The 27,558-nt window shown below is 37.2% G+C and overlaps 4 protein-coding genes across 6 annotated transcripts; all 4 read right to left on the bottom strand.

Annotated features, from left to right (window-relative positions):
* Nucleotides 1–203: 203 nt before the first annotated feature.
* Nucleotides 204–10,568, bottom strand: PEX3-1 (peroxin 3-1). The gene is made up of 7 exons (XM_011086177.3): nucleotides 10,316–10,568; nucleotides 9,808–9,969; nucleotides 9,514–9,713; nucleotides 9,279–9,409; nucleotides 5,691–5,818; nucleotides 1,164–1,391; nucleotides 204–692 (listed from the first exon to the last, which is right to left on the bottom strand). Exons 1-7 carry the CDS (start codon nucleotides 10,318–10,320, stop codon nucleotides 437–439), a joined length of 1,110 nt encoding a protein of 369 aa, XP_011084479.1. The 5' UTR covers nucleotides 10,321–10,568; the 3' UTR covers nucleotides 204–436.
* A 2,941-nt stretch (nucleotides 10,569–13,509) lies between these two features.
* Nucleotides 13,510–15,720, bottom strand: LOC105166709 (small ribosomal subunit protein RACK1). The gene is made up of 2 exons (XM_088884101.1): nucleotides 14,737–15,720; nucleotides 13,510–13,822 (listed from the first exon to the last, which is right to left on the bottom strand). Exons 1-2 carry the CDS (start codon nucleotides 15,619–15,621, stop codon nucleotides 13,721–13,723), a joined length of 987 nt encoding a protein of 328 aa, XP_088740227.1. The 5' UTR covers nucleotides 15,622–15,720; the 3' UTR covers nucleotides 13,510–13,720.
* A 647-nt stretch (nucleotides 15,721–16,367) lies between these two features.
* MYB4R1 (myb domain protein 4r1) lies at nucleotides 16,368–27,136 on the bottom strand. Of its 3 annotated transcripts, XM_020696822.2 has the most exons (14): nucleotides 26,635–27,136; nucleotides 25,653–26,164; nucleotides 25,087–25,286; nucleotides 23,128–23,295; nucleotides 21,575–21,889; nucleotides 20,613–20,771; nucleotides 20,359–20,508; nucleotides 20,056–20,259; nucleotides 19,941–19,985; nucleotides 19,671–19,835; nucleotides 18,528–19,596; nucleotides 17,831–18,020; nucleotides 17,450–17,582; nucleotides 16,368–16,996 (listed from the first exon to the last, which is right to left on the bottom strand). In XM_020696822.2, exons 1-11 carry the CDS (start codon nucleotides 26,999–27,001, stop codon nucleotides 18,531–18,533), a joined length of 3,351 nt encoding a protein of 1,116 aa, XP_020552481.1. In that variant the 5' UTR covers nucleotides 27,002–27,136; the 3' UTR covers nucleotides 16,368–16,996; nucleotides 17,450–17,582; nucleotides 17,831–18,020; nucleotides 18,528–18,530. The 3 variants fall into 3 exon arrangements, with proteins under 3 accessions (XP_020552481.1, XP_020552485.1, XP_011084456.1); XM_020696826.2 differs by lacking the exon at nucleotides 17,831–18,020 and having other exon boundaries at nucleotides 16,368–17,099; XM_011086154.3 differs by lacking the exon at nucleotides 17,831–18,020.
* On the bottom strand, nucleotides 16,789–18,449 carry LOC148789504 (protein MALE DISCOVERER 2-like). The gene is made up of 5 exons (XM_088883247.1): nucleotides 18,397–18,449; nucleotides 17,882–18,020; nucleotides 17,450–17,582; nucleotides 17,305–17,362; nucleotides 16,789–16,996 (listed from the first exon to the last, which is right to left on the bottom strand). Exons 1-5 carry the CDS (start codon nucleotides 18,447–18,449, stop codon nucleotides 16,789–16,791), a joined length of 591 nt encoding a protein of 196 aa, XP_088739373.1.
* Nucleotides 27,137–27,558: the final 422 nt, after the last annotated feature.

The raw sequence follows: 27,558 nt of genomic DNA, 5'->3' as shown, positions 1-27,558 counted from the left end.
TCACCTCCGACGAGTAAATAAAAAGAATCAGATGGAAGGGGACAATTGTAACGATAATAAAATAGCACAAATTTTGTGTATTCTCACATACAGAGACAACGGAACATCTGAAAAAACACCGTAGTTTCTGTTGACGTTTGAGACGACTGATAACAATGACAATGATCAAAACAACAATGTCCAGCAATTCCACAGAGATCATGTAAGAGCTGCCTTCTGGCAATTGTTTCAACTAAAACTTTTATATGCTTTTGGATTTACAAAAGCCCCCCAAGAAATTGATCTGAGTCAAATAAAAAACACAATGAATAGCGTTTGGACGATAAAATTACAAGGATGTAAAGCTCTTGGTCTCCTTTATTCTCTGAGCCTCTCCAGATCATGATAAACTCGTTTACATTTGTCAAGTTCATGAAACTACAACAATAATTCCACACTATGAGGCAGGCATGCTCGAGTACAAAAGGGTGAAGAACAGTTCAACCTCTGGCATGCCTCGGATAATTTGGATATACCTATTTCTATTGGATTCTGTAAGCAGCAGCTGACCCATATGCGCTATTCTTGGTAAAAGCCTTGCAAGTGGCATCCCAGTTGCTAAATTGTTTTCTCCACAATGGATACTCAGATCTTCCAACACTCCATTCACCAGCCTCCTCAGTGATATGTCGACAATATTGGAAAATTCAGCACTGATCAAAGACAGCAAAAGCAATCATATCATTATAAATTTAACAATACAGCACAGTTAAGAGATGCAGAACATGCAAGCATATTACAATATGCAAGAGGAGGAAACACGGATGGTTGATAACATATTCATTTTGGAACTGATTCAATAGACGACGTGCATTTAACTTAAGCTCGATATCTCACTCAAAATTATGTAATTATCTAGGTTTACAAGGACTGAACCAAAAAAGCGAACAAACATCCTTCAATCTTTTTTTAAAAATTCAACAATTAGGATGCACGCTTCAAGTATGTAAAGCAGCATGTCCTGACTTGCCACTTGGAGAAGATGGTGCTCTATAACATGGTATCTTTTCTGATGTTGAATTAATTGCATTTGTAAAATCAGATGTAAAACAAAGAGATACTCTTGAGAGTAGCGCAGTACAGTATGGTGTCATAATTGTTGAACTGGTTGCCAGCAATTGTACCTTGAGAGCACGGCACGCGTTTCCCCCATAAGTAATTCAAATTTTGTAGCATTTGAAAGATCTGAGCCACTGCTGCTGGAGGCTGCAACAAATTTGTAAACTCCTGCGTCTTCGGGCATCAAATAACCTACCCAGTGATGAGGGCTCCCCATGATCATTAGATTCTCCAAAATGTTAATAATTGTATCATGAAGTACTGCTACATTGAAGAAATCCTTCAGTTGCTTTCTGTACATAACAGGCTAATAGGTGAAAACAGAGTTTGACATTAAAATGCACACATGGCAGTTTAACAAAAGCAAAACTTTTGCTACTTCACACAAGAATTAAGATTCAAGAAACAAAAATTCTTGAACACAGCGCACAAATTCAGGTTCATAAACTTCATCTCTAAGATAGCAATTCAAGAATTTAATTCTTGATCTTGCCCCAAGGTTATATGAAGCGAAACCCCTGGGCTGCAACCCCTATAATACTGGACCCAGAATAGGTATGCGTCCAAGTGTCGAATTTTGTAAGTGCATTTAGGCATGCCCAAAATGAAGACTTGGCATGCTACCTTTTCCAGAGTAGGGTCAAGGTTGTAATGAAGGAACTTGACCTTACTGGAATAGTCCACATAACATTGCGTCAAAACACAATCAAATGTCTTAAGGGTATAACCAAAGAACTGAGAATTCAAGAGATGGTTCAAAGAATTAGCAAACAACATATATATGAGAGTGAAAAATTAAAAAGCAGGCAGTACAAACAAGTAATTCGTAACTAGCTCCACCAAAGTATGCAAGAGGAAGCCAAGACCAGCTCGTTTCGATCACCCTAATTTACACAAAACAATCTGAATAATCACTTTTTCAGTTCCTCCACATGCCCACTCTGAAATCACCAACATCAGTGGTATAAGTTGTGGTAGCCCTGATAAATCCAACCATAACTTTGTACAAAGTCAAACCAGTTATATCTTTTGCAGACTCCACCGCTAGATTGAAGATTGATGCGATCAAACAACCAAGTTGATTGAAGGTTGATAATGTCAAGCAACAAAGTTATCTGGAAATTGATGCGCACCACAACCAAGGACAGAAAAGTATAAGGGCTGAAACAGAAAGATGGTGTGGGCAAGAATTAAGAACTACCATAGACACAAGAAGAGAGGTTTTGAAGATCCTTGCAAATATGGTAGACATCCCAAACTATTATTTCATCTCAAAAACTCAATTCTCTTTCCTAAACTAGAGAAAGTGAGATGAAGGCAGCATGAGCATATTCATGGAACAGGACTTTCAGGTGGATTTCAGAATGAGGAGCAGATATAAGGTACTTGGATATTAAAACAATAAACCTCACCATATTTAGGGGTACGTAGGTGCTAACAAAACTTAAGTTTTGCATGAAAAAGACAAAGCTGAACAATACAGCAACAGCAAAGACTTGGGAGGATTATATGACAGACATCACACTGTCAGCAACTTTTTGGGAAGTCAAGGCTTTAGAAGAAGCTTTTAAGGGACACCAAGACTGGTCGTCCTGCAGTATAAAAGAGAAACAGTGTAGGTACCTCTGGACCAGTATGTGTTCAATCTGATCAGCACAGTTCTGGAGAAAAGGCATCCAGGGACCAGGTTAACAAATTTGGAGACTTCTTTCAAATTCTTTTGGATGAAACAAGACAAAGATACAAAATATCCAAATAAATGGTTTTGATGAAGTGTGTGGGGGGGGGGGGGGAATAAAGAAGAAAAACTTAAAATTACAGATGCTGCTATCTGAAGTTGGGAACTTAGATTGTATGGATTTGAAAGTAGGGATTTTGAATCCCTAATAACAAATCCTTTGGATTTGTTCACATACTTTTCATATTAGAAAAAACTTCAAATCCTTCAACTCTCATTTTGAACTATGTTTTGTGGAATACTAATGAAATTTAAATTCTTTTGACATACAATTATTTGAAATCCTTTTCCTAAATCCATCACTCAAATCTAAATATTTCCATCCAAATATAGCCTTAAGGAACTTCAAATGATCTATGGTTCACAAGCTGCACAAGCTCTAATTAAACTGGTGAACACTGCAAAACCAACTATTTCCCGATGACCATTTCGGAGTGGTGTTCTTTTGGCTCTCTTATTCTTTCAACAAAATGATTACTCACATAATACAGGATGATGAACTAGTGCTGCTTGGTTTATTGTAGGACCAAGCATCCGAAGTGTTACACAGTTGCACTTGAACCCTTCTGTCATGGTAATTAAACAGTTTTTACAAAAAACAACAGCTATGATCACAAGGACAATGACAGAAACCTACCTTTGGTAAGAGTAAAAGATAACCAGTCAAAATCCAACATTTTCATAAAGATGTGGAGTCCCCAAAAAATGGATGAATTACACCTATACTCCTATAGTTTGGCCTAATTACAACTACAATCTTATTGTTTGAGAAATTTCTGGTACCTCCCTGACATTTGTGCCCGCCCAACATTTGAACCCTCCCTCTGTTAAGGTTCCATCAAAAAAGTCGATGAACTTCCAACAATACCCTTTCGCAGGCAGGAGATGAACTCTGACCAATTTTTTACCATTTCTCATGGACAGGCATGCCCTTTTTGCTTAATTGGAAGCTTCTTTGAATGACCTAAGGGAATAATTGCAATTCTTTAAATTAATAGGGGATAAAAAAATTGAAAGTTGTCTAATGTTTTGAAAGATATGTGCACTGCAAATAAGGGAAGAAATCACAATCATGATTTTAAAACCTTGTACTAATCCAAGTATGCAAATTTTATTAGAAAAGTACACTAAAATTAAATGAAAAGCTATGATTATATAAGGTGTACACATACATGTGTATACGACTAAAGGGGGCTACATTAGAGATGGCGGGGCAGGAGGGGGGGTTAGGGATTGGTGAATAGAAAGAGCAAGTAGGATTGGGGAAGCACAATGATGGGACAGGGAGGTTAGGTGCTAGGGATGTTAGTGTGCGGATGGTGGCAGTGGCAGAGGTAGAAGGAATACAGAGAAAGTGGACAGATAAAAGAAATACAAAGAGAAAACAACAACAATAAAATTGTGTAATTTAATATATGAAAGAAAAAGGCAAAAATTGCATAGTTTTGATATTTATATTAACATCTTTTATAATATTAAAGTATTACATATATCCCACCATATAGTTAACGGTAGGGGCACGGGAACTGTAATGGTATTTCTGTCATTTTGATGCAATCATCTAGGGGGTATATAATTATCTCAAACATAAGGTTTTTTTTTTCTGATTTCTGAACGAGGTTGTAATCATAATTAGACCAAACTATAGAGCTGGAGGAGTAATTTACCAAAAAAGAAAGCTACAAAATAAAAACACAAACTTCTTGGATGAGAAGGGAATAGAAAAACTGAAATCTAATTACAAGACTTTGACTATTTAACCCACTCATGCACCAGAATTTAGGAGGCCTATTTTCAAATACAGAAGCTTGAATTTGGACGTAATAAATGTACATAGTTACACCCACAGCTGTTAAGGCGCACGGCACATCATGATGCAAAGTTGTCCTAGAGCCATGGCGTATAACTCTCCGAGCGCCTTTCCAAAGCACAGCACAATTTGCCAAAATAACTATATTTATAATATTAGTATTCTTAGAAAAATCAATATGCTTAGAAATAGATTTCTAATTTTATAGTATGGAAAAATTTATAACAGAAATTTAGCAAGGAAATCGGCAATTTATGAGACAATTAAAGAGAGAAACTCCACGATTTATTTATGTAGCAAATTGTTTGCATATTACACTAAAAATAGTGAGTCGTAATATGAAATAATTACAACAAATTAAACCACAATCAGGTCGTCAACAATTTCACAAAAATGGAAAAATTCAGAGAGAGAGAAAAGATAAATACTAGGTGAACAGTAATCTTTGACAGAAAAAGAAAAGAAAAAAGAGGAAAGAAGGACTATAAAAGAAGAGACTAAAGAAAGTGAAAGCAATAGGATACAGAAAGAGAAAAGAAAGGAAGGAGAAGAACATTGCTGCAGGGAAGAGGAGCTGGTGCAGATTAGTTATTTTCTTCTTCAGTTTTGTCTTTTCTTTTAAGACAAATAAAAATCACGGGCTTTTGTTCTTTTTATTTAAAAAGTAAATTTGAAGGCCAAGGCATGCCATGCGCGCCCGGGTGAACCAGGAAAAGGCGCTGAGGCGCACACCATGGCTGAGCCAGGCAAAGCCTGTGCCATAAAATGGTGCTGAGCTTACACCATTTGTGCCATGCACCATGGTGCGCCTTTTACAACTATGGTTAGACTACAAAGAAAGTTATGCTGGTCTAGCAGGTCCAGCCCCTTACCCAGCTATCCTCCATTGGCATGTCGTAATTCAGCAAAGAAAAGCATGAGAACTTGGTTGCAACAATAATAAAAGCATAGACACACAGATACAGCAATAGCCTAAACTTATAGGACAAACAAAAAATCCCATGTATATGCTCTCCTAGACATTAACTTATCTAAAATGCATACCCCTTGAGGACTTCCATTGTTGCTGCTTCTGTATTATTTATTAAGGCAAGCAAGCCATAATTAGAAAGGTAATCAGCACAGGCCAAGAACTGCTGCTCATCATTTTTGTCGATTAGTTCAGCTTCATCCTGAATCACAGAGATGAAACATTCTTCAGATAAAAGTTAAAATCAGGCTTGAGGATAAAATAATATCAACACAAACTTTTCAGCATCTCTCTCACTGATGCATCCTTAATTCAACACCAACTTAGTTTCTACAAACATACGGTCCAATTTCAAGCCTTAAAAGTACAAAATATTGAATAGATCCAGAGAAGTCCTAACCCTAAGGTTGAAGTTGGAAGAAAACGCAATCTATGCTATATGAGAAGCAATAACCAACTCATATTTGCAACAATGCTGGGAATATTATAGCGCAGTGTATTCTGGGAATAATAATCTTTCACGCATTTATGACTAGCTTTGGAGTCTACAAGTTACTACAAGAAGAAACAAATGTTACTGCTTCTAAAAAGTTCTACGAGGAGTTGAACATTGATGCCAGTCCCTAGGAAGGTACAAAGCAATGCAAAAGAAAAAGGAAACAAGGCTGCTATCCAAATTTTATCTAGCCATTTTCTGCATGCTTCCACCATACCAAGTTCCTTATGTAATGCCAATCATGTTGGTAGCTCTAAATCAGTACTTGTCAGTCACTTGAATTCAAATGATGAAACTGATAGTGCAGGAAGATGGTATGGTGGACTTGGAGGTTGTGGTCGAGCAATAGAGACAGTGGCTGCAACAGAGGACAAGAAAGCGTGGACATTGTGGTAGAGATGGTCATACTGCCGAGTGTTGTTAGGGTGTTGTTGGACAGCCTTCACAATGTTTGCCAGTGCAGCTAATTCAAAAACTTATGTACTTGCTCCGGATAATGATATGCTAGCATCCTCCAATATCAAGCAACCAAAAGAAGCATCTCTTCTATAGCATCATTAGCCATCAAGGTAAAGCTTCAGCATCGTCTAGTTTGATGGAGCTATGTAACTGATCACATGTTACCTAGTGTCACTCTGGTATTTTATATAAACTTCAATACTATCCTCACCACCTAGTGTCAACTCTAGCATATGGATCTTCCATTATTATTGGGGCCTAGACCAATGGGTAATGTCCTGGCCCTTTCTATCGTAGTCTTTTGTATTGTATCTTCCTCAATTTCATTTTATCTACTATATGTCAGTAAATTGATTCAATCTCTCAATTGTTTAGTAACATTTTCTGTTGATATACATGGTTTCACAACAAAGAAGATGACCGGAAGAGGACATGAATAAGCTGGTCCTTGTTTCAGTGGCCCTTCACCTCAATTACATGTCAAAGTGTAATCTCAGCTCTTCAGATTCATTGTAAAAGTGTCACCTCAGCTCTTCAGATTCATAATTGTCCTAGTTACACACCACATGAGAACCTGAAGAAGCTCACTCCTAGTTTTGTTAGTTTGTCTAGTTTAGATAGTGAGTTGTGCCAGTTGGGAAAGCATCAGTATTGGCCTTTTGTCCAAGTTAATAAACAGGCATAAGATTCTTCTATGATAGTCATTTAAATATTGGGGTTTCTAGTCGTGTTACATCAGAATTGCATTCCCCTTATTTTGTTACCTCAGTCGATGACTTATTCAAGAGTTACTTGGCTTGACCTAAAAAAGTGGTTATGAGTTGGCCACTATAAGCCTTTTATCCTGAAGTTAAAAAAGTCAGAATAATTTTGTTGCAAGGGTTCTTTGCAGGAACAATTCTCAAGATCACTTTTCAAAGTCTTTCTCTACTTTTATGAACAACAAATGGCACGATTCATCAATCTTCTCATTCCCATACCCCATAACTAAGGGTGTTGCAATTAGAAAACATATACATCTTGCAGACACCATATGAACATATTAACCCACATGAATACCGATGAAATCTTTTGAGCTAATATTTCGGCTATTTGCTGATTGCTATCTAAAAAATCATATGCTAGTTCCTGGTGCTGAAATTCCTTTACTATCTTTTATCCCAGTGAAGCTCTTTCCTAAGCTGCACTAACCCATACAATCTCTTCTAAAACTTCTCTGTAGGGTTTCTATGGTCACTTATGCAATTAGAAAACTTCCTTAGAAGCCTTCATAGTGTTTGGATTTGTGTTTTGAGTGCTTTGTTTTAGTGTTTTGGAGATAAAGAGAGAAAAATAGAGATAAATAAGTGTGTGTTGGAGATAGATGGTATGTTTGGATTTGTGTTTTGAGGTAATTTAAAATATTTTAAAAATAAGTGGTACAGATTTGATAATGGGATTTGGGATACAAAAATCACTGTTCATTGTCAAATCATATCTCTTTTATATATATATTTATATATAAATATTGTATGTTTAATGTTGTATTTTTTGGAGACAGAAAACACTGTTCATTGTCAAATCATGTCTCTTTTATATTATATATATAAATATATATTATATATAGAAAGTTGAAAAACAAAAACACACATAGATAATGTGTAAAAAACACAAAAACAAACATTGGGTGTATTTTATCTTGTCTCGGAAAATGCCAAAAACATGAAACCAAACATACTGCTTCTTTTTCGTGCTTTAACTCTTTCTTACCCTTCTCAGACCTTACTTCGACTTCTTTGTCCTATGTAATTCCCCTCTTGCTTACCTTGATCAATAAAGTCTCAAGTTTATACAAGACACTAGCATGTCACAAGTATACCTGTGAGTTCATCTCCTCAGCCAGTATCTTGGTTGCTTTAAAATCTGGATGACAGATACACCAATAGAAATCTTCTGGTTGCATTGTGCTCTCCATCCTATATCTAATTATGTTTCTTACAAGCATTTGCTTTCATATTGCATCTAATCTTGTCATAAATTTTTTATGACAGAACTGAACAATATGGACATAGATTGTCATTTGTCAGGGACAAGATATTGCTGAATGTCATTTGAACTTCATACATGAAAACAACAGAGTAGCTTCACCAAGTCATTAGGCAGGTTGAGAGTTACTCTAACTTGAGGGCAGTGTTAATAGAATTGATGGGATTATGCATTCAGAAAGTAACACAACCGCACGTACACAAAGACACACATACATATATATATATATATGCACAAAAAATAATATGAGGGGCTGCATTATGTAGAACCTTTCCGGTTCTTTTTCTTGTCTTCTCCCTCTCTCTTGAAACCCTAGTTATTCGACAGTCATGATATATTGAAATCGCTCACAGAACTCCATCATTGGCATATTAAGCATTGCACATCTCCTCTAGAAACCAGATGAGTTATACTCCATATAGACATCCTAAATATGGACTTCCAGGACTATTATTTGTTTATGTTCAGCACATTGTGTTAATAACTATATTCTAAGACACATCTGACTGAGAAACCTCAACCACGTATTGGCTAGTCTACTCAAGGTACGGCCACTTCCAAAGACAAATGTGCAGTTTTATGATAAATACCATCAGAGTGTCGGTAGATTGATTAATACAACATCACTACTATATACTTTATTACTTTTAGAGAATTTAACTAAAGACAGCTTAAATCTTACAAGCAGGTGAGAACTTCCAAGACCTCGTGCTGTGTCAATATATAGATGCCTCCCCAATATATTAACTTGAACCCTGATATAGAGGCTCAGCATATTCATTGCCCAAAGAGACGATACCATTTTTGTAAAACCTGGAAACAACACAGCAAATCAAGAGAAAGAATAATTATGTGCTCCACAACAGTTGCAGAACACAATTATGCATTATAGATAAAGGAAGTTATTTGATCCATACTCAGAATTTTGAGTCTGTCCCATAATTCAAGTTTCTCGGCCATAGTCAGAGTATTTGGTTGGCCCTTTCCTTGAACTAATCTCTCCGTCAAGTGCGTAAGGTCCAAGTTCTCTGCTAATCGACTTTCTAAGAAATGCATTACATGAGGAAGTGTTGTTGAATCAGCTATCCTCTGTACACTCTCAAAATGTGCTTGAATTCTATAGTCAGCCAAGAAATAGACGATAAAGCATGAGAATTGAGTAGCAATAGTCGCAATAATAAAGCAGGTTATGATGGTGCGCTAATCTTAACTGGGCTTTAATAAGTTCCTCATTTTGCCTCTCATCTGCGAGTTGTTTCTTGAGATCACTGAGCCTCCGCCTCCTTGCGTCATAGAGCTTGTACAGTAGATACCCACTGCCAAAAACTCCAAGTGTAACATACACTTTTCTCTTATGCCTTCTCCAAAACTCCCTGACGTTACGCCAAAAAGATGGTAGTCAAATATAAAAAACTCACACAGCAAACATAGACCAATGAACACTCTTGAAGATTATATAAGCACTTCCCGAAGAAACCCACTTGGGAAAACAGAAACAATAAGAACCCGTAGGACGAAACAGGAAGTCGGAACACAAGCAACAGTAAATTCCATGAAAAACCCTTTTTCATCTGTAAAATTGCGTATACACTAACCATTAAACCCCTCAAAATCAAATACTGAAAAGTCCAAAACCCATAGCGAACAGTTGAAACACTGCACACACCAAAACAGGAGCCAAAAAAAAAAAAAAGAAAGGAGGAAAAGAGATCGACGAACCACATTCAAACTCTTGAATTGGGTTTTCTGTTGGCTTTATCACCGGCCCCACAAATGGCCGGAGCTTCCCTTCTTTCTCCTTACAGAAAATCACAAAAACGAGCACGAAGTGCCAGTCGCTAAAGGGTTTCCTCAGAGCTAATTGTTAGAGGGAGTTGAGGAGTAGGGGCAACTCAGCAATCCCAACTTTTTTCTTCTTTTCGTTTTTCGTCTGGTTAATCCACTTGACAACTGAACCTTACCGTTGGTAAAATCGAGGGCGTTCTTTTCTTTCCCTTTCTCCTTTCTAATTTTATCTTTTCGGTAAAACTAATAATTGGATATTCGTTCTTGAGGAACATATGAAGTAGCTACAGCTTATATTTCATTTATCCTTTGTTTTGGACTTAGGAATTTACAATGGAAAGTGAAAATCAAGTTACCTCGCATTATGGTTCTAACAAAATAACTATCATTTTGTTTAATTAATTATTATAATCTATAAATAATGATGTCGGTTGCTACAGAAATGTTTTGATTCAATACTTTTATTTTTTTTCTTTTTTTTGGGTGATGCACTTATGAAATGACGTCTTATAAATGTATATCTGTTTGATATATAATTTTTTCGTGTTTAAATATTTGTAGTGATGCTTGTCCGTAACGACAACAATTTTATTGAGTGAAAATATTTTTTCTTTTTTTTTTTGGCACGTCGAATTCAAAAATAAGATCACGTCATTAAAATAATTATCGTATTTAATATTTTATGAGTTGAAAAAGTAACTGATTATCCACATGTTGATATCAGTGGATGTTGGTATAACATTATTCTTTCATTTTTATTAATTGTTTTACAATGGAGCGACTATAGTCTATTTAATATATATGTGGTGAAGTTATTTTGAAGGTTGGTATGTTTGTGGCTTTGTCGATTTTCGGTAAACCAAATGATTTGTTTTTTCCTCATTTTTGTCCCTATTTTCTTGATTTCATTCTTTGTAATATAAGAGAACTTTCTTCCACTGTGTGGTTTTTTTTATGGGTGTTTGCATGTGTTGGATATGATAGTGTATTGTGCTCTTATGATAAGTAGTGATCTTAAAAATATGTTTACAGATTAATTCTGTATTATATGTATGCAATGCTCATATAATCTGAGTTTTCGAGCATTTCTTCGTTACTGATTATCATTGATGTATTTTTTGGGAATCTTCTATGTATGTTCTGACATGTTTCTTTGAATTTTGTTATATGTTTTTAAGATCACTGACGATTTATTTATATTTTATTATTAAACAAAATAAATAGACTACATTTTTTTGTTTCTTTTTGTTGAGTTTGTTGATTCCATTAAAGGGCCCACAAACGCATTAACAACGGTCAGTAACTAAATCACCAATTTTGAAGATGAATCTCGTTACAACACAAAGACATAGTAAAGCCCTACACAGAATCACCAAACTCGATAGAAAAGGAAAAACTTTAGTTGGTGGCCAGCGTTGATGCATTTGGCCAAGATCTTCTGTGTGTGTAACGTGCTAAACTGATGTTGGTGTCTTTGACTACAGTTGGATGGTTCAATGGGTATTTTCTTCTTTTATTATTTTTTGTGTTTGTGTGTATTAATGATTATCCACTTTTAATTTGTGGAATCGTGATGGTTTGTCAGTCTGCTATTGTTACTACAATTGTCTCTAGAAGATTGGCCTACAATGGCCGTCATGGTGGTTTGGCCCTAATTAGTGGAATGGTGACGTCCGTCGTTCCCTCTTAGTGAACATATAACTTATTTGTATTTAGTGTTTGTGTGGTTTGATTTTTGCAAACTGATTGTGTTCTTTTCTAGTGAATTATTGTGTTCGTGTGATGTCACTCTCTTGCACCATGTATTGTTGATCAATGAAGGATCATCTGTTATTACCCAACTCTCTAAGAATGGCCTTGTCCACAAGGCCAAAGTTAGAGAACTTATGAAGGAGACAGCCTAAGGGCTCCCAAGTGGCTTCCAAATCAGCCCCATCCATCTGACAAAAAGCTCTTGGTTCGCCTAATTCAGACGAAATAATGCGGTGACGTCAACAACAACAATAGATTTGAACTTTATAAGATTCAAAGAACCACTTTATGAGGGAGGCATAGAAAGTTAGGTTGTGGGGACCATCAGCGGGGACTTGAGTCTATAACCATAAAATCGATGTAGCCAAACACCTTAAATGGTCCAAAATACCGCTTACCCAACTTCTAAAAATTCCGACAAGCGACCGACTTGACGGTAAAACTGGAGGTTCAAGTAAACCTAGACACTTCCTTAAATTGTTTATAATTCTTTTAGAATATTCTTGTTGGACCATCTAGTAACATGCCCTAATTAGATTAAGCCGTAGTATCTTAACAATCTATAATCTGTGTTGTTGCAGGGCCTCGTCCAATAAGGCAATTTCAATGATGCTGGTTGTGCAAATGAAAAGTGATGTTGGCAGTCGCCCATAAAGAACCTCAAATGGCATTAATCTATGGCGATATGAGACGAAGAGCTGTTCCAAAACTCCACGAATGGAAAAAATATAACCCACGTGCGAGATTTTACCCTGACAAAACAAAAAGCAGCAATTAAGTCTTCGATTTGCCCGTTAGGCTGCGGATGGTAAGAACTATTGTAAGCAAAGCAGTACCAAGAATTCGAAATAATTCTATCCAAGAACAACCGATAAAAATGCTGTCGTGAATTCTAACAATGATTTTGCGGACCATTGATGATGGATCGAGGTGAAGGCAACATAGATGATGGCCTTGACAGAAACGAATACAACAGCTTAGCAAGGCCCATACCATGGGTGCGGGTGATCATCATCGAAGAGAATTGTGCTAATTTACACAGGCGGCTGATGAATGGAGACGACTTCTCTAGAATGGGTCCGAATATTCAGGATATTTTTTACCTTTCAATTATCAATTTCCCAATTTTCACTTGTTCATACAGCAAGTAATAAGCTGCTCCCTCGCTTGCAAGACATACAGGTGCACGGGAAGAAGGCTTAACTATTCACTATTCTTCTCACTCTTTTTTGGCAGATTTACCATTTCAATATCATCATTCTTGTCCGTTAAAACAATAAATTTATCAAAAATAAACATTTGTTGCTAGCTTCCGGGCAAACTCCCACAAGCCTCAGAGATCTTAACAGAGGAAATTAAGGGCGAGAGTAACAAAATATGCAGAATTCCAAAGATCACAATGAAGCAAAACAACTTTGGTGAACAGTCTAACAACATAAAATGTACCTGACAAAAAAACTCAAAATTTAGGTAGCCAAGGCCTCAAAACCATTACAGCATACAGAATCCCAATATCCTTCCATCTTTTTAACTTAAAAATCTTATAATAAACTAAAACCACTGTAAGTTCTTGGCTAAATGTGCTTTCTAGTAACGTCCAATGCCCCAAACTCGGACAACACCATCGGTATATCCACTGAAAAGTGTGCTTCCATCTGCACTCCAGTTGAGGCTGGTGCAGTAAATGACCTAAGAAACAATTTAGAACATCAGATACTTTGCAAACATGAAAATTACAATTACATATGATATATCATCTGTTCAACTAATAAAACCCATTACACCCCAACACAAAAAACTTTATTTATCTATCACCAACTTCAATAGAAAATCCACTGTAACTACACAAGCACACACAATTTAACAGTACTAGGGAAAATAATACATAAGAAATGGGATTTTCCAGTCAATCCAATAGTAATGATTTGATATTTAATTTTTTACCAGCAACCAGTCAGCTTATACAACCATTTAACACATGCATGCATTGCCATTAGAAGGTCGATAAAGTGTTTTTAAGTGTAATTATCTTCTACAAGGAAAATGAAAGGCCTGTGAGACACAACTGCTTTAGGAGGAAGATAACAAGAAATGACAAAACAACATCAATATGCAAATATTCAGCAATTACAATGATATGATGGCTTTAAATTCTCTTTTCAAGTTGATAGTGTTTTCAACAATTTGCAGTTGCTCCTAGTAAATTTGAAGGCCCTGTTATGCAATAAAACCACATAGCTATCTATAAGTTCAGAAAATAGGTCAATTTATTACTTTATTACACTAAAAGACAAAATTCAGAGCGACCAACAAAACACATGAAATTGGAACCGGTAAAAGAAACCACGACTGAGCACATTTATACCATAATAAGTCCAAAGTAATCTTAAGAAAGCAAGCAAATATTGACCAAGGTCTTATCTTGCATTTACACTCTAAAAAAAAACACATTTTGCATCAACAACAAAAATGTTCAAGCTAAAACTCAAATCCATGACTGTAAAGTTCATGACTGGAAACTGATAAAACCAGAGAAGCATGAATGCTTAGCTTAAGCAACACAATTAAAAGAAATAAAAAAGAGCAGCATTGGTAAGCAATACCTTATTCTTGCCGGAGGTTGGGGCAGTCCCTTCAGTAGCCAACTCGCTCTCTTGCTTCAAATCCACCTTGAGATCCACAACAACACTCTTGCTCTCCAAATCCCAAATCTTGATGCTAGACTCAGTTGCAGCGCAAAGCCAGTACCTATTGGGGCTGAAGCAGAGCGCATTAATAATGGAACCAGCGTCCAACGAGTACAACCTCTTTCCCTCCGCCAAATCCCAGAGCAGAATCACCCCATCTTTCCCACCACTAGCGCACAACGAACCATCAGGCGACACCGCCACCGTGTTCACGTACCCGGAATGGCCGGCCAATGTGGACCGCAACTTACAATTGGTCAAGTTCCAGATCTTCACAGTCCTATCCCATGACCCTGAAACAATGGTAGGCTGCAGCGTATTCGGCGAGAACCTCACGCAAGACACCCAATCAGAATGCGCGTCTTGATCTTGAATAGTGTATTTACACTCTCCAAGAGTGTTCCAGAGCTTAATCGTCTTGTCTCGCGACGCCGACACGATCTGACGGTTGTCAACGGAGAAAGCCACGGAGAGGACATCTTTAGTGTGGCCTACGAAGCGGCGGGCTGTAACGCCGGTCTGTAAGTCCCAGAGGCGGAGCTCCCCGTCCCAGGAGCCGGACAGAGCAAACTGGCCGTCGGAAGAGAGGACAACATCCTGAACGAAATGGGAGTGGCCATTCAAGCGGCGGCGGGCGACACCGTAGGTCTTGTCCTCCTTGGTGAGCGCCCACAAGATGATGGATTTGTCGCGGGAGGAGGTGACAATCATGTCGGAGTTGTCAATGGGGGTGGCGATGGCGGTGACCCAGTCGGTGTGGGCACGCAAGGTGCCGCGGAGGACTAGTTGCTCTTGAGCCATGGCGGATTACTGAATGTAGTGCGGGTGGGTGGCGGAGTCTGAAGGGTTTTTGAGGAGAGAAGAGGCGGAAGAGGTGGAAATGGGAAGCCCTAATTCTTGATAAGGGGATTATATATAGGATGGGGAGTTTAGGGTTTTGGAGGAGTGGGTGGTTGGGAATGGGTCATGGGTGGGTCAGAAAAACGGGTCGGAGCGTCTTTGTGCTAAATTGCACTTTGCAGGGGAGCGCAAGACAATGCATAAATGACACGTGTTATTTTAAGTTTTCTTTAAAAATTCTCAAATATTCACAACTCTTTGGTTTTTTGACAGGAGAAATTAAAGTTGATTCTCCAATTCTTACGCGATATTTGAATTTATAATTAAAATATTATAATTGAATCACTTGATCGTCTCTTAAATCTGTCCATCATGGTCATGAACGCTTACAGCATTTTGTTGGCTAATTAATTGTGTTGAAATTGAAATAAAACAATGATAAATAAATAAATAAGATAAATACATTTCCAAAAATAAATTAAAGTTAAAAAAAGAGTATATAACTGTAAGAATAAAAATAGATATTTGCCAAATAAAAGCACTAAATATTTTAAATTGAAATCGGTTACCAAAATTCAATTATTGAGTGAAAGATATTATTGGATTTTTTTAATATTATACAACCCTGTATGCATATTATTACTTTTACTTTTATGGCAGTTACTTATTACATAATAGCATAAAGTATAATAATAACAAATGCAACATGAACAATTAAGATATAAAATAATAATATACTGTTGAATAAGAAATAGATAACATCAAACAGGTTCATATGATAAAATCAAAAAATCAAACTCAAAATTTGAAATTTAAAAATGCAATATGAAGGCAAAATCCATACTGTTTTTTATCTACCTCCAAATACAAGAAACGCAAGTTAGAAAGAAAGATTTCATTATCACATTTTCAAACCCATTCATTTAGCCTCAGTTGAAAGAATTGCAAGTTCTGCCCGCCAAAGAGGTCAAAATTGTTCCGCGAGGATCCTACCCCTGTTATGTCTCTCAAAGGGCACAAACTTCTCCTGTATCGGCCTTTGTCTTGAATCAGGATCAACACACGACTTGATCACAGTAGCAATCTGTTTAGGTTGATGTTCTTGATTTGTTCTGAGAGACGGATCGATCATATTTGTCTGAGAGGTTTTCCTGCCCTAAGATAATCAGATGCCCAGTCTTCAGATGAATCACTACCGGCTGAATATGGGTGCTTACCGTTTATCCTCTCACATAGCATGACACCAATGTTACAAACATTTCTTTGGGGACTTGATTGTCTCTCAGCTGCAGCCCCCTCGTCCCGGAAGACAAAGTTGGATACTTTGGCAGCGTATCTTCAGTCAGATAAATGGTTGAGTTAGTCAAGTTTCTCTGGGCTAGCCGGTGTCAGCTGGTGTGTGTGTATGAGACAGTATATGACTACCATTGCTTCTCTTACTGCGTTGTCCATGAGATATTTAGAGAGCACAGGACCATAATAACTCAAACAACTTAAAGCAAAGCCACTTGGTGATTGGGGAATGGAAAAACAAATTTTCAGTGTAAAAATTGAAATATTCTTGCAAGGTAAAATGGAAGTACGATTGCCAATCAAGCTAATTGTGATTAAATATTCCCAACAGGAAATGCAGTGGTAAGTCACAGTTCAAAGAAAACAGCATAAGTAGAAGCATCTGCAACAACCTCAGGAGTTCTATCAACTAGCAAAAAGGACAAGTTGAACAGTGGAAAAATATGAAGAGAGAAAAACTACTTTAGATATTGATTTAGAGAATTTAAACACTTACTGTATAGATGCTCACAGAGAATTCCATCGAGCACATACTCAAAAAACATCATCATAGTCAAAGGTTCCTCTTCCTTGTGATAACCAAGTAGACTGATGAAATTCTTCTGATTCACTTTTGATAGTGTGTCAATCTGAAAATATCCAGATAACACCAAGTTAATCCCAAGAAACAAAAAGAACCTGCAACATCACTATATTAAATCGACCCAAACAAAATTTATCGTCATATATATGATTTCATGTTTCCCATAAGCACACAAGTTTGATTCGTTAAGTTGAACTCACTATAGACAATGCAAATTTCTAATTGTTCCCAACTATTAGAACTTCCATATTACTAAAACCAAGGGATTCTCAAAGTAATCACATCAGAGGTAACCTTCTTCCTGAACTGGGCTTCCAGATTACTTGATCAGTCTTTTGAAGATGCCACTGCAGTGGATGCAACCACTATCTCAAATCCACTGGACAATGTACCCTTATATAAAGTACAAAACGATAAGGAATCAATCACATTACTAAAACTTTCACAAGCCTCAACTTCGGATTTCTTGAGCTTTGGGACCCCCCTGAGACAGCAAAGACGAGAGCTTAATAGTTGAGAATCTTTGTTCACTGTGGTTGATAAAAAGGTAAATTAATATTTGAACCCCCTTTACATGTGTTGTTCTGCAAGAACCTTTTATTTAAATTTATATCACTTCTGACCTCTTTCATCACCTAGTAAATTAAAAAGAGAGGAACACAGGTACTACCACCCTTTCTTTTTCCATTTCTTCTCCCTTACCCCCGATCACTATTTCAGCTAAAACCTCAGTAAACAGAGACATCCCATCCACCAACCTCAATTTATTGTTAATACATATACTAATAATTATAGTTCATATCCACCAGTGGAAGTTTCGATGAGGTAGACCGACTTGTTTTTAGATGCAATTTGCATACCAGAGCGGTAGCCCATAACAAGGAAAAGGAGCAAGCATTGCCACAAAGACCATATATTAGTTGGGAGTCATCAAATAGATTCACTAAATTGGTAATTTGATCTATTTCTTTCTAGGAAGCAAATCTCATACCTTCTAACAGGATGGCTGCTGCATCTGGGGAGCATCAGTTCTTCTCTTCTTTACTCTGTTGTAGAAATTTGCAAGTGTTGTGTCATCCCCAGCCTCGGCTTCTAACACCTGATTTGGGCGAGCTTCATCCTTGTTTCTAGATCCAGCTTCTACTGATGTCTCAGTCCCATTTTTCAGTCGTTGTCTTTTAAGCTGATTAGAGACAGAGATATTGGCAGCTCTAGAATTGCTGTGTACCTGAGACGTCTTCTTCACCTTTCTCAGCAACTTATCAACCTTTGCTGAAGAAAATTTTGTTCCATCAGCTCCTGATTTAACAAGGAATGAACCAAGTGTGTCGTTATCCACTTCCATTTCTGATACCATTATGGCATTTTCCTTATGCTGCAGCTCACCAGTCCTTTCAGAATATATGGCAGAATCGTGCAAATTCCCTGATACTGCACTGGCAGTGTTGCTCCTGACATCCTGATCAGGGATAACTTCCACCTGGCATGAAGATGATTTATATCCTAGAACTTCTAAACTTCCATCCCCATGAACATCCGTATTGGTTTGCAAGTGCGCAGGAGCTAAATCAACACTCGGATCAACATCCAAAGATACACAGTCACCTCCTTCTGTCCTCTTACTTTTCCTAGCTTTAATTCTGCCAACAGCCTCCATCTCTTTCCTAATGTCCATCAGTGATGCTGAGTCAGGGAAAGATGATGCATGATCATCTGTTGCATCATTTTGTTTCTTCTTCTCCTTTACCATTTTCTTATTCGTCTTTGGGATGGTCGCATCCCCAACTTGTTTAGCCAGAGTTTCTGGCACTCCCCCAACTGTTTTACCATGTCTCCTCCTTGGATGCAGCTTAGAGACCTTCATACTTTGGGTGGCATCATGTCCACCAAGCTCAGCAGCCACAGTTATCCTTGGCAAATTTGAACATCTGGGAGTTGGTTGCAAACATTCTTCTGTTGGATTAGAATGTCCGCATTGCTCTGAGACTGGTTCAGTTGCCCTCTCTCCTTGGCAAATTGCATGCTCGGCATGGGCACCATCTACAGATTCTGGTTTTACGCTGCAAATGAAAACATACTAAGTCAGTCCATGTTGTGAATATAACCTCAAGACATCTAGGATACTGAAACATACTCAGTATGTGGACAAGATGATAAATCACTGTATGATGAAGAACCAGCAACTTTCTTCACTGAACGTGAATTGGTACCCCTTCCTTTCGTACGCGTAGATCTACCTTGCGCATGGTCCACCTCACTGCCATTTGTTAACCTTGGAGATTGTTCTGAACAAATATCACTACAGTAGGAAAAGAAAAAATGACATCCATGTGAAAGGAAACAACACATGATAACATTTTTGCCAAGAAAGGGAAGCAAGGGACACTAACAGACAAGGCCTTACCCACAAGGAGCATCTTTTTCAGCAAGTTCATCTGCCTTCCTCCACCTGCATGTGGATCAGGAAACGATATCAATATGTACAAGGATAGAACAAAGGTCACGAAGAAACACCATACCTTGATCTTCTCTTTTTTCTCCTAGCAGGATCAACATTTTCAGATCCAGTAAGACGATGTGGTTCTGGCAATACAAAATCACTAGGTCCAAGGGCAGGTTTTTCAGACTCCCTATCAACAAAGTTTGATATCAATGCAGCCTTTTGTATCTTTCTAGCTGCTTCATGTAGAGGAACTTCGTTTGGAAACAAAACCTTCCATCTCCTGATAATTATGAATATATAACATTAAGAATCAGAAGAGAGAAGATAAAAAAAAAGAAAGAAAATTTGTAAATACACTTCAGCCATAAGAGATTCAAACCTCCAACACTGATTATCAGTACGATGAGGAATACATGCAGCAACCTTGGACCAGCAATATCCATGCTCTGCAATGGCTGCTTCCAACTTTGAATCTTCTTCTTCAGTCCATTTGGACATATTCAGCAGAGGATCTAAGCAATTGACCCATCTGGCACCACCCAATGCCCATGATTGTATTAAACTAAGCTTTTTGAAATATAAAACAGATTATCACACAAAAGCTCAATTTTACATGTATTCATCAAGAAATACCTTTCTCTGCACTGCACCTGTGTCCGACCAGGCACACACCTAGCTACTTTTTTCCATGTCCTTGGGCCAAAAAGGGTTACAGCAACTTTCAAGCGCTTGTCTTCCTCTGAAGTCCATTTTCCAACCCTTTGTCTGGCTGGATGAAGCGTCTTCAACCATCTGCATTCTCCATGTGAAGTTGAATATAACTTAATAGACTATTTGAAACTAAAAACTAAGACCAAGTCTTGGATGATTTTGCAAAACAAATTAATTAATTACTATTCTAAAAGTTGAATGCAAAACATAGGATTTATACTTAAAGTATTTAATCACAATTATATAAAGTAGGAAAGAATCCTATGTTTCTAGCTAAACAGTGAGCTGAAAATTCAAATTGGTCCAGAAGTGCCAATCAATTTTTCCAACATGAATCCTAATTATTCCACACCAGTATTACTGGACAACAAGCCAGGAAAACATCAGTTATTTGAATGTTGGTTTTTTATTGTAAGTTGTCCAACATAGGTTTTAAAAGCATCAATCAGGACAACAGAAGGAACTCCGTCAAGACAAGAACTCTAGAGCTGATAAGTATTACTATAAGCCTGCACAGTCTTCTATTTATAACAGTGTGGGGTTGGTTAGGGGTTTAATATTTTTCGTGAAAGCAAACAGGTTAAAAAGTTTGCTTATGCAACAACCACAAATCGAAGAGCTAGGGTCAAGCACTAATGCGAGCAATAGAAGACACCTGAGTGAGGTTACAAACAAACCACGCTGGAATATGAAGCTTTAAAGCTGGCACAACTGATATTTCAACTTTTTCTCTATGCAGAAGAGTCATAAAAATATATGCCTCAAAGTGTCTGGCTTTCTTTGGCAGACAAAAGAATATGTATTTACGCTTTAAATCACAATGGGCTTGCTACTTAGCCACAGAACCTTTAAAGTCAAAGTTCTTGTTGAACATGATAACTGACCTATTAGAGCACTGGGTACCTGTTCTTCCTTCCATCACAGAAGCAACAAGTTGCCAATTACTCTCACCAAAAATTTCTACAGCAGACCGAAGTTGGTTATCTTCATCCTTGGTCCACTCTCTCTTGAGTATTGAAGCATTAAGGCTCCTTTGATAGCGTGCTAGGCACTGACAAGGGGTCCTATTTGTTCTCAGTGATGCAGCAATATCTATCCAGTTACTTAGTCCCTTCTGCTGTACAATGTGCAAAAGATTCTTGTCCTCCATTGCAGTCCATGGATTATGATTGATTAATGGGTCTTCAAAGTTTAGAAACCTGCAAGCAAGAGAATGTCACAAATGAAAGATAAACGCACATGTTTCAGTTATCAGATAGTCTGGAGCTCCCTAGGCAATTATGACACAGCTATGTTATGTAAGTTTAACTAATTCTGTGTTTCCAGTTCGAGACCCAATAAGAATCATGCAAGATTGGTCCTCTTGTGATTTCAAGTTTCTTTTATCGTTGCATGGCTGATTGGTGTAAATAGTCTGATGTACTATTACAGTACCACCAATATCACTAGACATGGATGCTAGCAAACAAACATTATAACAAATCAATTAAAAATATATAAATAACAATACAATATTCATTTCCAAAGATAATTCATGACACCACCCCAAAATTTTTGTATTAATTCTTTTATAGCATCAACATTCAAGTCCCAGTCAAACCCCATCAGTTCTGGGTGAGTTTGGAGAGGATGTCAGGTCAAAATTTGGGTTCAAAATTTCAAATAACAATGAAGCTGCTAATATTTAATTGGATTGAATTTTCGATACCAATCAGGCACCTAATTACCATTAAAAAAAAAAAGTTAGAAGAAATAAAAAAACATGCTAGGATAGCAAAATTACATGATGTCATATATAGGGATCTTTGTTGCTTTTGAGTTCTTCCCACCCGGGTTGATGATAGTTCTATTATCATATACACAAAGTAGTCGAAGCTAGGGTTCTTGCAAAAATATATATTTCATCACTATAACCTATATAAAATAAGAACATATTTAATACTGTTGAATTAAGAGCAAGGAATTTATATGGTGCAAATATAAGTCTCAAAAAATTTGGAGTTTTGCAAGATATTTGACATGATTTTTAATTTGACCTTATAATAACTTTAAAACATGTTAATTTATTCCTGTTTCAATTTTTAATATAATTTACGATACGGTATTGCGCATTTATTAATAAAAAGGTGAAATACTTCAGCTTTTTTTATAGATAAGAACCTGAAACTGATCGGGCAACAATCATGCAGGGATCCATTAGTTGGTTACCAACACTGGATACTCCATTACCCCTACTTCTTGGGTCATGGTCTGGTATCATTTTATACTACCCATCCAGGGTGCCATCCCAATTCACCAAACCCAGTAGAACCTAATGTGGCTCCCACCTCCAGCGTTGACCAACTAATACCGTATCTGCATGTGTTTCCTTTCAACCATTTCTAGCTTTAAATGCAAGATTTGCAGGTAAAGCATTTTAGAAAATGTCCCAACTTACCTTGCTTGACATTCTGCACCAGAACGACCAGGAAGATACATAGCTGCCAGCTGCTCCCAATTGACTTTAGGCAAGAATTGTCTTATTTTGTCAGGTGTTATGTCAATATCTTTAATTGATAACATGATGCTATCAACATTACTAGAATCGTAGGATCCATCTGCCTCGCTGCAAACAAACGACATATTGAAATAAGATTGGACTCAATATGTTCAGAAAATCAAGTGCAACTCTTTATTTAGCAAACATTAATAAGAAGCCTGGAGGCAGCTAAAATGGGAAGGGTAGAAAGTATATTATTGTTTTACCAATCTCATACTCCATAACAGTTTAAAAATATTTCTATCCTCTTCGTATCAGAATAGTTTAAAGATGTTCAAAATTTCCTTGCATGTTTCCCCTCATGGTAAAATGCAATAGATGTTGAGCAGTCCAACTTTGACACTCTTAGCCATTAATAATTTCGGCATGCTCTTTTATGGCAAAGAATACTTGATTTCAGCAATCTCACTTACATTATGATAAGCACTTACATGCATTTGGTTCCACAATATATTTCCCACAGATTCCTATTTTATTAAGTTAAACAGTGATCCCCAGCTACACGTGTTGACGTTGTACCCCATTAAACTGCCAAAAAAGGCATCTAATCATCATGGTACAGCTAAACCTAGTTTTATATTATGATATTATCTGTCAAAAAGCTTCATGAACTATGATGACCTTAATTTGTAAATACTCCACACACTTGCCACTAAACTTAGTACTAATTGTTCAAAATGATTGATCTTATTGTCATAATAGTGCATATACTGTACATTTGTTATTCTAGATTGTTACTTTGTGTTGTTATGCAATTTGATAACTACGGACGGAGAACTCATTTCAGTTTCATTGACAGGCAAAACAAATAAATTCCTATTCCAATAGACATGGGGCTATTACAGTGAGTTATAAGTAGTGAGATATAAGTATACAGTTAGTGTTGAAGACTCTGAATCAATTTCCTAAAGATGAAGAGGAGAAAATATAGACAAGAAACAAATAGCGCAATGTCTCTGCCTGTTACTGGTGTTCAAAAGATGGTAAACCTGCTGCAAGCAGAAATTCATTAACAAGTTCTAGACGGGATGTGAGTGTGTGTATGTCTGTATGTATCTCAACTATTGTTCCGGTTATTGCTGGATTACCTTTACAAAGTTCTTTTTTTTTTTAAGATGTGACTACCAATTGGCGAAAGCAAACCAATGAACTCGTCTGATAATTGGTTGTCAAATGGCATATAATTGGTTAGCAAATGAACACTCCTAGCATATTTTCGTGCATCAAAATTTCATTCAGTTCAACCCCATTTACTGAATAACACCCCTATCGTGTTCATGTAGACTGCAGAGTGAGTGAGGTCAATCAGAGAAAAAACTTTCAATCACTGAAAATTATAAAATGCCAGGCTGAACTGCATTGAGAATAACTACATAGACAGCTTTTTTCGCCAATAAACAAATTCAATTTTTCATGTATGACCATTTTTTTGGGTAAGAAAATCTGAAACTTAAGACTTATACATCAAAGGAAGCAAAAATATTACAATAAGTTACGTCCTAAACTATTATTAAATCATTTTGATTAAAAGTGAAGTGCCTTTTTTTCGTTTAGATAACTCAAGATGCTGTAACACTGTGTTAAAAATACTTGCAACATTCTGTGTCATATAATCTTTAAGAGCTCACCCGACCTTTTGAGATCGAATAACCTTTTCCAAGGAAGTTGTCCTTACAACCCATGCTTTAAAAGAAAACCATCATAAGAACAAATTAACTACCGCTTCATGTATTAGTGCCTCAAATAATGGAATGAAAAAGGCCCAAAAAATTAAACAACTAGTGAATGCATGCCACATAAACAAATGTCCCCATGTCTTCCAAATGTAAAATCAAATAAGCTCCAAGAGAATTGTACCTGAGTAGATCAACAGATCGCTGAAGCAACATTCCCTGAAACTGTTGTCTGACACCCTTCACAAGATTTTCACTCTCTTCCTTTGACCACTTCACTCGACTAACAGAGACAGCAAATGTTGCCAATGCCTCCTTGTAATGTGCAACCTGTAAATTCTCCGGAGGGCCCTTAGATACAGCAGGGATCTTCTGGTCATTGAGCTGCAGGAGTCACAATTGTGTTTGAGCATCAAAATATATAAATTAAAGTTACTAGTAATAACATCAATTTCTAGCAACATTAAATTTGAGTATCAGCCAACTTATGGTAAACTCGGATATTAGCCATTATCCACTTCCTGACAGCATAAGCTAACCAGCAAAATTAGCAACTATCTTCATTCTTGCCAAGACAAACTATTACTCCAAACCGAAGCCACAATCACCTGTCCACTGGAGCCCCCATTCCCATCCGTAAAGAGAAAAGAAAAATGTACAAAAAAAGAATAATACCACGGAATCGGAAGATTAAAAACACAAACTGAAGTTAAAACAAAGAGAAGTAACGACAATAATGGGATAGATAACCTTCGTGTTTGCCCTTAGTTTTGGCACTGATATTAACTGTACGCGAGCATCCTTTTTTTGTGACAGAGCTCTTCCAGTCCTCTTTTTGCAAGCTACCTGAAAGTCTCTGAGGATTTTGACAAGTTCCATCAGCTTTTTGAGTTCTTCAATCCTGGCTTCCATTTGCATCATCTTATTTCTTATCAGTTTCTGGCAAGATCTGTTCTTCTTGATAGCATCAACAAATGCCACAGCAGACTTTGGGAAGTGAGAGCTTTTGAGTGGCAATCCAACCACATCATCAATTCCTGGCCCATTCCATTCTAATAAATCAGAATGCAGTCTTCCAGCATCATCACATGCTTCTGATTTCTGGCCAGTAGGTTCATTTTTATCTACACAATTGAGAAACCCTTCTCGAGCATTAGTTCTCTCAGGAAAGCTATCAGAAGTTTCCTTTTCCGAATCTATGATAGTAGCACCCACCTGCACAGGTCTATGCACAAAGTCCTCCAAGTTGTCTTTCAAGCCGCCTACCCGATTACACAAAATGAAGATGCTACAATCAATTTACATCCTCATACAGTCTCAAGTAAGCCACAACATCACAACGAAGAGAGAGAAATAATATGTTTTTCCGAAGACAAAAAAAATTATGGATGTGCAAGCCTAGGCAGAAATTTGCAAATTGCAATCACCCTTGAAATATAAAGAGTGGAGAGAAATAATAATTTTTAAATATACGAAGTGTGCAAGCATGGGCACAACTTTTCCCAAATCATAATCACCCCTCAAATCCAGAGTTTGGGACATTCAAGACTTTCTACCTTCAGATAAATCAAAGTGAAAGCTTACGTTTATTAGCAGGACCCTTGTAGCTATAAAATCCAAACAATATAACGTTATTCAAAATCCAACGCCAATTTCATACTACAAAAACAGATTTAAATGAAAATAACAGATCAACGCGATTCAATAAATGGGGAGAGAGGACAGTATTTACCGTCATTGTAAGCGGCAAAACGCCGCTGAATAGCTCGGAGGGTCTCATAATCATCCTCACAATCATCGTTATCAGACCAGTCAGGCGGCAACGTACACAAAGGCTTCATCGTCAGAGGCTCCTCCTCCATATCCATAGAAACCGCGAACCGTTTCTGAATACTCCGCACCAATTGAAGGTCATCCTCTCCCTCTTCATCCGACTCCGCCTCCTCCGACGCACTTACACCAGCAACTTCAGTGGCGGCAAGCTGGTGGTCGATATGATTTTCCTCGGTTAATTGGCAAGCCCTCTTCAACGCTTCCATATCTTCGCTGAACCCGTCGTCGGAATCGGTATCGGAGAATTCTTCGTTTAACGGAGGCATTTCGAGATTCTCGGCGGAGGGCCTTTCAGAATGTGGAGGGGTTAGGGTTTATTAATAGAGAGATGAGAACGGAAATTAAACGTAAAGTTGAAGAGAGAAGATTGGCGGCAAGAATCTGTACTGCAAACAACCAAAATCATAATACAAATCACCTAATATACCAAAATCATAGGGTTAAATCACATAAATACCCTCCTTTCTTTTTTAGGATAATGCCAAAAACACCCCCACATACAACTTTTTTTAAAATTTAATAATTTATAAAAGGGTAAATTACATCAATGCACCTAGAAGTTTAACATAATTTCAGATACATCCCTAATAGATCAAAAATTATATTTACCCTCTTTGAAGTTTGTTCCATATTATATTTAACTCCACCGATAGGATTCCAATGAATTTATCACATACTATTTTCAAAATACCTCTGATGAAAAATTTGACTATGAGTTGACCAACTTTTCAGACAAAAATGCCCTTTGGACCAAATTGTAATGGTTTAAAATATTGAGAGGGTTAAATAGTATGATATCATGTGTTTTGTACTTAAATATAAT

This window comes from Sesamum indicum, linkage group LG1, assembly GCF_026168435.1.
Source record: "Sesamum indicum cultivar Baizhima isolate 11 linkage group LG1, ASM2616843v1, whole genome shotgun sequence".
NCBI classification, from domain to species: domain Eukaryota; kingdom Viridiplantae; phylum Streptophyta; class Magnoliopsida; order Lamiales; family Pedaliaceae; genus Sesamum; species Sesamum indicum.
The sequence above is the reverse complement of the archived record's forward strand: the minus strand, read 5'-3'. Positions and strand labels throughout refer to the sequence as shown.

Coding starts and splice junctions, on each gene's coding strand:
- LOC105166709 (XM_088884101.1), bottom strand. CDS start 15,621: ATGGCTCAAGAGCAACTAGTCCTCCGCGGCACCTTGCGTGCCCACACC. Junction 13,823..14,736: donor CAACCTCCGGCAAGAATAAG/GTATTGCTTACC, acceptor ATTGTTTCTTAG/GTCATTTACTGCACCAGCCT.
- PEX3-1 (XM_011086177.3), bottom strand. Junction 5,819..9,278: donor TTGGAAGTTCTCACCTGCTT/GTAAGATTTAAG, acceptor TCTGTGATTCAG/GATGAAGCTGAACTAATCGA. Junction 1,392..5,690: donor ACAATGGAAGTCCTCAAGGG/GTATGCATTTTA, acceptor TGTTATGTACAG/AAAGCAACTGAAGGATTTCT.
- LOC148789504 (XM_088883247.1), bottom strand. CDS start 18,449: ATGGTCTTTGTGGCAATGCTTGCTCCTTTTCCTTGTTATGGGCTACCG. Junction 18,021..18,396: donor TGTTATGGGCTACCGCTCTG/GTATGCAAATTG, acceptor TTGCTGTCTCAG/GGGGGTCCCAAAGCTCAAGA. Junction 16,997..17,304: donor TATGCTGTTTTCTTTGAACT/GTGACTTACCAC, acceptor ATCTGACTGAAG/ATACGCTGCCAAAGTATCCA.
- MYB4R1 (XM_020696822.2), bottom strand. CDS start 27,001: ATGCCTCCGTTAAACGAAGAATTCTCCGATACCGATTCCGACGACGGG. Junction 26,165..26,634: donor TTTTGCCGCTTACAATGACG/GTAAATACTGTC, acceptor GTAATCGGGTAG/GCGGCTTGAAAGACAACTTG. Junction 23,296..25,086: donor CGATCTGTTGATCTACTCAG/GTACAATTCTCT, acceptor GTTTGTTTGCAG/CGAGGCAGATGGATCCTACG.